The following is a 9736-nucleotide window of genomic DNA, read 5'->3' as shown; positions in this document are numbered from 1 at the left end:
CTCCCCTTTGCTCCCCCCATGCTGCGGTTATACACTTCCTGCTGCGTCCCTGTTGAAATTACCGATGGATCTGTCGGCTCCCTAACAGACTAGAAAGCCCTCCCTTAGCACTGTAGCTACTTGGTGAATCTACTTGGTGCATTTGGGAATTCATTCAGTCACTCATTGAACAAAGATGTGTTGGGATCCAACATGCCAAGCTAGCTTGAGTGTGTTACTGAGATCAAAATTGTTTAAAAAAAAAAAAAAGAAATTCCTGTCCTCCGAAATGTACACTGTACTTGGGGAACAGACAGTTAACATAATAAGTATATTCAATAAACATGGTATTAGTGTTAAGAGGTAAAAATGAGCCAGAGAGAAGGACAAGAAATTGGGGAGTTGATGTTGTAGGTAAGTGGTCTCACTGAAAAAGTGTCATTGATGAAGGGACACAAAGGAAGCAAAGTGGCTGCCTTTTGGGGTATTTTGGTGAAATATTTTCAGGCCAAGAGAACAGTTGGGACTGAAGCCTTTAGGTCTGTGTGTTTAAAGAATTTTAAAGGATTGAGAAGAAAAGTAGTAAAGAATTAAGGCAGAGAGAATGGAAGTTAAGGGAGAGCTGGATAAGGCTTCACAAGCTATGAAAAAGCGCAGGGCTTTTACTCTAAATGTGATGGAAGGGCACTGAGGCATTTTGATGAGAAACCATAACTCACCTCGCTAAACGCTTGTCAAACTAAATGGGCCAAACATAATGCAGAGTAAGCGGGTACAGTGTCTTACCTTCCACAGGACTCACACGTTCATCACCATGTTTAAAGAGGATACTTTAGGTTAGAAGGTTCCAAACTCATTATGTCTCCCAGAAGATCAACCCAGAATTGTGGATAAAATAAAAGAAATCCTGCCCCATTCAGTGGACTTATACACTGCAGATTAGCAAGTCATGTGGAAGGTTAAGCTAGTTTATTTGCAACGGCCAATTAACTCGGGAATTATCATTTTTGTTATTTTGTGGGAATGGGGGTAAGACACTGGAAGTGATTTCAAGTTAAGTTAACAGATGTGAGTAAAAATTTGATAATCTTTACTAGTAAAGATTAGGGAAATTTAAGCCAGAGCACCTATGTTAAATGTGAGGATGAATTTATGCTGATTAGGGCTGTACCTTACTTTTAAATGTTTTAATTATTTGATTAAATTTGTCATTATAATTCCTAGCTAACTGTGTATATAATTTGTTTGATGACTATAGTGGAAGAGAAAGTCTTCATTTATTTTCTTTCTTTTTTTAAGATCTGAGCAATTATAATAGAAAAGCATTTCAAGGTAGCATAAAGACTAGGGGTGTAGTTCAGTGGTAGAAAGCTTCTCAGATTTCTGGGTTCGATCTGTAGTACTGAAGGAAAAACACAAAAGGGTAATTGATTCTGTAAATGACAGGTCCATAAATTTTTAAAAAGTAAGAACATTCTGTATATTTTGTTCATTTTAAGAAGAGTCACCAGCTCTTTGGAAATTATAAATATCAGTAAACGAGGCTCTAGGACACGCTTTCACCTCCATAAATCCAGCTTTCTCCCAGGAGCAGTTTCACTACCACCAGCTCCTGCCTTTTTGCACATCAATATCACAGGATCACAGGAAACCAACCACAGATACATCAAAACATTCCTGGCAGTTGGTACATTTTTTTTCACAGACCTTGTCCCGAAAACAATGAGCAAACCTTGAGATTACAAATGATTTTACTAACAATTTTAGAGACTTTCAATTTTTGACTTCCTGCCTGCAGGAAGGAAATGACAGTTGGAAGCGTGGAGAACAGGTGTTCCCTCTGGACAGAGTATCTTCTGCTTACTAAAATAAAAATCACTGCATCAACACTCCTACGTGGAAGTGAATTCTAACCACAAGAGTCAGTCTTTCCACCGAGGGTTCAGCTTCAGAAATTCAAATCTGTTTTTTTTTTTTTCTTTCCCTACCAGGAAGTTCTTCAACCCAGCATGAAAGTACTGGGTACTAAGACTCAGGGTTCTTTGAATCAGTACTGAACTAACCCAAGTAGACAATTTAGATGGTTTGAAAATGTCCCCATTTGTGTTTTTCCAGTTATTGGCAGTGCGATTGTGTGGCAAATTCATCAGGGGACTTAGAAGGGAAGGAATCAGGACTGGAGTAAACTGGTCCCAGCTGAAGGGTAGGTGGCTTTAAACCCTCTTTTAATTTCCCTTTGTTTTTGTCTCCAAGTCAGGCTCTGGCGTTATTTTCCTTCCAGTAGCTTAATGTTGGCATAATGGCATTCTTTGGCTTTGCCAAGCTCACTAGTTGCTCTGCCAGTCTGTGGGGTATAATTCAGTCAAATGACTCTTTGAAAGAGCTTAAGATTGAAATCACTGAAGGCTATGCCTTGGACCAGACAAATATCACGCAGTCCTCTCCAGGCTGCTTTGTTAATGGCTCAAATCCATCATGGAACATGGAGCTTTTGAGGGTCCCCAGGTTGGTAATGGTTGGGAAAGATGTTGTAGCACTGGCACCTGTACTGTCTTTGCAAATACTGAGAAAGAGTGTATGTAGTGTTTCTTCCAGGATTCGTAATGAGATCAGTCAGTTCTGCAGTCCACAGGGACTTTATCTTTTCTCTCTTACTTTGGGACCAAAAGGAGCTATTGCTGTGGCAGAGAGCGACATGGTGGCTGTGACTGGAATGCAGCCCTGCAAGGATAAGGGGACCAAGGGAGGAAATCAAGGGACTGAGTGGATAGATTATATTGAGACATATAGAATATGGCCTTCCCTGAAATCTCAGTGGCAGCAACGGTATTCTCACGGAGTAAAGGGCAGTTAGCTGTTACTCAAACCCGGCACATCCCTTACTTACACTTCGCATCTTCGTTCCTTCCTTCCATGAATACGTAGTAAGGCTCCCTTATGTGCTCGATATGGTGCTGAAAATGGATGGATTCAAATTCCCATTATAAAAGAGAGAGAGAAGGGTGCAAGAGAGGAGAGGGCAGGGGAGGACATGTCTGGTCGGGAAATCATCCAACTCTTGCCCCGTCTTCTGCTCGCTGCTCGGCTATCTTGCCGCGCTGTAGTACCGCAGCTTTGTGGAAGTGAAATTTGTTTATCTGGCCCCTGCTTACGGAGAAGCAAGGGAAAATAAACCGGCGAAGGAAAGATTTAAAAACAAATAGATCCTGAAATTTCTTCAGTCACATTTACTATTTTAATCGCATTTTCTTCGTCTAAAAGCCTTTGCTAATTTTTGTGCCTGTGAAATATGCAAACTATGATGATGTTTATTTTTGTGTGTTTTGTTGCTTTTCTGTTTTTACTTTTTTTTCTTTTGGCAGTGTTAAGAATAGCTAAAAAATGTCCTTCATTCTCCCTCCCAAGCTCAGGGACAGCACTATTAACAGTTTGATGGGTAGTTTTCTGGATTTGCAAATTTACATATAAGTCTACAGCTATATTTTAAAACAAAGTGGCATCGTGTCATTCATATTGTTGTACAAAGCATCTTATCTGTATTGGTCTCTCCCCCCTCCATGTCCACATAACTCTTTCTCTCTCTCTTTCTCTTTCTCTCTCTCTCTCTCTCTCTTTCTCTCTCTCTATCATCTCTCTAGCTACCTTTCATGAGCATTCTTATGACTGATTTTCAAAGGAAAGGTTGTAGTCACACACGGAGAGGATTGCTGTAGCAATACATGGCTACTGCTTTGAGTTAACAGAAAGATGAACACAGGTCCAAAGTCACCTCCTCTGAGGAACCTTCTCTGATTCACTTCGCTTTGATTTTTATTTTATTTTATTTTATTTTATTTTTGGTTTTTCTCCGGTACCGGGAACCGAACTCACGACATTGCGCTTTCCAGGCAGGCGCTTTGCCACTGAGCTAAATCCCCAGCCCTCGCTTTGATTTTTAAAAATCCATTGTTTCCCCCCGAATCATCTAGTATATTTACATGCTGTCTCCAAATATTTGGCCCCTGCTGGTAAACACACTCCTTTGTTTGTTTTTTACTCGAACCCTTTTATTTGCAAAGAGCAATGGTCCTTTCTGTAAGAACACATACAAACCGGGAAATTCAGTACACGAGGCCCCTGTGGAAAATGGTCTTCCATGGGATGCTTGCTTCTCTCTGTCAGTCTCTTTCAACTTCTCACTGTCCAGCTCAGCATCCTCACTCTGCACACTCTTATGTTCATGTGCTGTTTGGCTTTTATTCATTCATTCATTCATTTATTCACTGACAACATTCACTTATTCATTCCATTCTTTCATCATGTAGTTAGTGACTATCCCTAGCATGCCAGGGATTGTTCTAGCATGTACAGTTTGGCTTGCTCTAACTCTAACTCCAAATCCTGGCCTTCTTTCACTCTGCTTAGTGCTTCTTAGCTCAGTTCCGGGGGATGAGATCTGACTGGCTTAGCTGATACCAAGCCTTGTGTTGATAGCTGGATATTCTGTGGCCCAAACACAATTGTTGTTTTTTAAATATTTGATGCACTTTTAGACTAGGGAGATTTGCCTGGAGGAGGCTGGGTGGTGGCAGGGTAGAGCCCTTCATTCACAGCCCTAACCTGCCTAGCCCACTCAGGTTTTACCTGCGGCTTTGGGTCAGCTCCCGTGGGGACCATGCTGATCCACCCACAGGAAATGTCCAATAGACAATGTTAACATGGCCGGTCCTCCTGGCAGCGCCGCACCTGTGTTCCATGCGCGTCACTGACTTTCCTTTCCAAAGGATCAAATGATTGCTTTTTCACTGCCTGCCATCTCCCTTCCCCAAATCCTTTATGGAATGTGAAGGAATATATCCTCAGTGGAGTTCTCTAGCATCACTTTCCCTAGTTCCTGCTGTGCCCCAGCAGATTCTTATTTACCACTGAAACCTGCCTGAATTTTGTTTTTTCTATCAGAAATGTCACCAACACCCTGTCCATCTTGATTGTCCTTATCTTACCTTTCCCTTGCCTGAGCTCAAAGATGAAATCCTCCCATGTGTTACTATAGCATTTAGCTTATCCTCTTGACCTTTGTCCCTTCTTGTTGTTTCTAGGTTTATTTTCATCACTGAACTGTGAACGTTCTCAGGAACCCCTGTCCTTAACGCATCTTCACGCTTTTAGGCCTAGTAAAGAAAGCAGGCACCACAGATACCCAAATATCTTTTCTGAAGAAAGGATCTGTGAACACAATTGTGTTTAAATATTGGATTTGCTTTAAGACTAGATATGGGTAGCTCTTAGCGTGTTAGTTCTGATAACAGGTTTCTAATATTGCCATTTTGGTTTCCTGACCAGTGAAATAAAAATAATGTCAATCTGTGTTAGATAGCAACCAATCTGCAATAATGGATAAATGTAAGTATAAGGCAGGATATCAGTTAGGAGACTGAAAAGGGACCCCAAACTCCTGTGTTAAGCACTGTGAAGAAAAATGAGAGGTAGTTTTCCAAAGATGAAAGCTCTGGGTTTGCATATCTCTGCCTGAATTTGCCTAGGCATAAAAATAGACTAGTGGATTACATCTCCTTTTCCTATTTGACTCAAATATTATTCCCATGTTTCTATTTAACAAAAGTTGAATATTGTATAAATGATTTTGTGTGAAAATCATCAATGAATACTTACATTTTAAAAGCCTCTTTTTAAAAAGCAGTATTCCAAGGCACATTTTAGAGTTCATTTGATCTCACAACGGATGTGCAAATACACTGTGGAAGTAACCACTAACACAACGGCCTGTGTCTTTAAGGGACTGTGACTGTTAAGTTAGAAGATCATCGAACCATGTGAGGGTCAATAAAAGAGTACGGTCACTGGTTAGCGATTCCAGGATGAGGAACTTGAACCTGGCTCAGTATCTGTGTGCCTATGTGCTGCTCACCACCGAAGCGAGAGAGCGCTGGATCCAGGGAAGCCTGCTGTTCCTCAGGATGGCTTCTGGAAGGATAATTAAGCTTGTGGTTTTTGAGCTCCTTGAGTTTGCTGCTTTCTGCATCCCCACACTTGTGATTATGGAGCAGTTTGCCACTGCCTACCACAGGGCAAGGAATATGTCCGAGAGAACATGGTATTGGCTGACCGTTTCCTGTTCTATTGCTTACGTGGCTGTGGTGACTCTGTTGATCTGGGTTCCCGTAAAAGTTCTTTTATACAAGAAGTGCCATCTTTACAAAAAGGTTACCGGATGGTAAGTAAAAGAGGTCTTTAGCTGGAAAATTCCTGTGATGCTTTTAGATAATTTCTAATGTGTATGTTACAGATGGATGTGTGCATTACATAAGTGTTAATAAGGTGAGATTAATGGTGTGGTTACAATCACTGTTTCTGTATTGTAATGATAGGATCTTCTACATTTTCTCTGGTCCTTTTTCTAAGCAATAACAAACTACATATGTTAATAAGAATGGTGTTAGCTGAGTACCTGAAATCCTAAGATGTAAACATTGCACCTAATTTCTCTGTACACTGAATTGCATAGTTGCCAGGGTTAACTTTCACAAATCCTAGTAGTGAGACTTTAATGTAAAATTTTACTTTGGTGTAAAACTGAAACTAGTATCTGTTTTTAAATGTTTACATGGCATTTTGTAGATCCAAGGCACCACTGCATCATTAACCCTTACTGAGAATTGTAAGCAATTGGTTTGTTTACTTAGAGTTTAAGAAATGCTTCTTCACAATGTTGGTAAATCCTATTGCCCTTGTGGTGGGAAAATACTTTTTCAATGATAATAGAGATACATTTTAAAGAAATCAAGTTTTATTTATTTATTTATTTATTTAGAAATCAAGATTTAACTTTGGTTTAACTAGCAGTTTCACTAGACTCATCTGTGTAAAGGTACTGAGAACAAATAATCCCTGATGTCAATGTATTTTTCCTTTTAGATATTTACACCTGATATCTTTTTCTTTGATAAGTTAAAACTTTTTCTCTTCCTTCCTTTTTTTTCAAAACTGGACCTTGAACCCAAGGTCTTCACACTGAGCTACAACCCCAGCCTCTTTTTTAATTTTTCATTTTAAGACAGAGTGTCACTAAGTTGCTAAATTGCCCAGGCTAGGCTTGAACTTGTGACCCTCCTGCCTTAGCTTCGCAGACTGCCAGGATTACAGGTGTACTCCACCACTCCCAGATAAACTTTCTTTCATAGTGATCTTTTATTTTAAAATAGAACAGTATACGCACACTTGAAAATCAAGCAGTTGAGAATTGAAACATAACAAAGGCAGAAATGTAAGGATAATGCATACAGAAAATAATCAGAAATGTCTTTGGGAAGATGCTGAAGAGGAAGAGGCCAAGTGTGGGTGGAGTTGGAGATGCGCTCTTTAGATACAAAGACCAGATGTGGTCCCCTGAAGCTTTTCAGAGGATTTTTCTGTTTTCCAAAGGTGGCGCTCTAACATGCCCCGAAGTAAACATTTTGTAGTTGGCCCTGCTTTTATTAACGGGGCATAGGGAACTTTCTAATCTTGACTAGATCCCTGGGGTCTCCTATGGTGCAACTGGGACCTAGAATGGACCCTCATCTCTCACAACCTCTAGGGATAATGCTTTGATTGTGCAAGACTCTGGTTGAACTAGAAATTGAGAGAATAATAGAAGGTCCAAATGACAGCAAAGTTAAACCAGCAGGAAGCTGGGCCCCTACATGCCAAGTTTGTTGGGGATTTGTTTTCACATTGGCTCAAATCCCTAGGACTTTGGCTGTGACTCAGGCAGAAATCTTTCCCATATCACGTATTGTTATTATCAGCATTATTATTATTAAGCTATGATTGGATCTTTAGAGATTATTTATTACAGGCCATGGGCTTCCTCCAGGATTTCATTTAATTCTGTACCTCATATAATATCTGTACCTCATATAATAGTTTAACTGAATGAAGTAGATCTTTTAATGAATTTATCATTAGTTTTTCCAACAGGAAAATGATGATTAGAGAAGTTAAGCTATTTGCCCCTCAGCCAACTAGTGAGTGAAAGAACTGCACTTTAGACTTAGGTCTCCCTCTAACTGCTATTCCTAATCACTACCCTAGACAACCTCTTTGAAGGACAAGGTTCCAATTTCCTGGGCAACCTAGATTAAGCATGTGTTATACTCCCCAGGCTATGTGATAATCTAGTGGCAGCAGGCATCTACAGATTTCATTCTGTACATCTGGTCTGGGAACCACCCTGTGCTAAAATAAAGTATCTCAATTTGTCACCACAATTACCACCTTCAGTGATTTCTTTTTTTTTTGGTTTTTCTCCGGTACCGGGAACCGAACTCACGACCTTGCACTTGCCAGGCAAGCGCTTTTGCCGCTGAGCTAAATCCCCAGCCCCAGTGTTTTCTTTTGGGATATCTTCTCCTAGCCTTTAGTTTCTGTTTGTGGGTGTGACTGGTCATAAATGCTTTAGAGTTTATAGTTTCAGTGAACTATGAAACTATTTGTTCAAGGCCTCATTAATGAGTACTGCCATAGAGTGATCTCTTAGTGGCATGAAAGAGAGGAAAACCATTAAACATTATTCTAGGAACTTTGCATGCTCCGTGTTTGCTATTGAATGTTAACATTATGACAACCCGATATAGTACAGGTGCGGATGTTCTCATATCGTCGATGAAGAAAGAGAAACCTAAAAAGTGTTTAACTTTGTAGAGTGATAAACCGCTAAGATTTGTAAACCCAGATCTATCAGATTCCATGATGTTTTCTATATCTCCTGCTATTTCTCCCTTATTCTTTTGAGCTTGAATGCTAAGGCTGTGTCAAGAAAAATACAACTCTTTAAATGCCTTTAGGATACATGTTTCCCAAAGATATGTGTTTCCGTATTATCTACAGATGATCCCCATAGATTTGTAGTTGGATATTACCTATGATGATATACAGGGTGTCAAGTCTTAATTGTTCAATAAAGATGATATGGAAATAATTGATACTCTAGAAAGTAGGAATTGAGAATAAGAATTAGTTGGCCATGGTGGCTCACACCTGTAATCCCAGCACTCTCGGCAGCTGAGACAGGACAAATATAAGTTTGAGTCCCACCTGAGCAACTTAGTGAGGCCCTATTTTATTTTTTTTTAATTAATTTATTTTTATTTTAAAGAGAGTAACACATGAGAAACAAACAAAAAAATAGAACAGTAGCAGCATACCAGTATCATGAACATAAACAAATCAAAGCAAGAACATTCAGAGTGATTCAGGGTCTCAAGACAAATTAATGCAAATCAACAGTGGTTGTTACACCACACATTGCCATCCTCAACTACATTGCTCAGATTATCAGATGCAAGAATGAAAGACTGCTCAAACCATTAAAGAGAATAAGAAAATAATTCTTCAATAAAACATTAGAGATAATACAGAGTTTCACTAGACAAGATGGTAGGAGTTCACCACTGTAATTCCACTGCATATTGTTACCTTCAAATCAGTTGCTCAGACCACCAGACACAAGCATGCAAAGTCGATCAGAACATAAAAAATTGTGAGCAACTCTTCTTTTCAATACACCATCAGACAAGAGCAATACAGTCATCACAGATATTCATATATATATTTATGTTTTGCCTTCCTTCTTTCTTTTTTCTACTTTCCCTCATCCCAGTCATTCCTTCAGATGAGCAATTTCTTTCCCTTTCCTATCATCTAGTGTACGTTTTGAGTTTTACCTAGTCTTTCAGGTTCCTACATCAAGGAGACAATATGATGTTTACACATGTGG

The 9736-nt window shown here is 39.6% G+C and overlaps 1 protein-coding gene across 1 annotated transcript in view; it reads left to right on the top strand.

The window, feature by feature from the left end:
* The first annotated feature begins 2145 nt into the window (after positions 1-2145).
* The window catches only part of Tmem236 (transmembrane protein 236), a 42411-nt gene continuing 34820 nt past the window's right edge, over positions 2146-9736 (top strand). The window contains exons 1-2 of the mRNA XM_005386960.2: positions 2146-2182; positions 5756-6193. Coding sequence (XP_005387017.1) covers positions 5838-6193 — 356 coding nt within the window. The 5' untranslated portion in view covers positions 2146-2182; positions 5756-5837. The remainder of the gene's footprint in view (positions 2183-5755; positions 6194-9736) is intronic.

This window comes from Chinchilla lanigera, unplaced genomic scaffold, assembly GCF_000276665.1.
Source record: "Chinchilla lanigera isolate Chin_1 unplaced genomic scaffold, ChiLan1.0 scaffold00028, whole genome shotgun sequence".
Lineage (NCBI taxonomy): Eukaryota > Metazoa > Chordata > Mammalia > Rodentia > Chinchillidae > Chinchilla > Chinchilla lanigera.
This window is presented reverse-complemented; position numbering and strand designations above follow the sequence as displayed.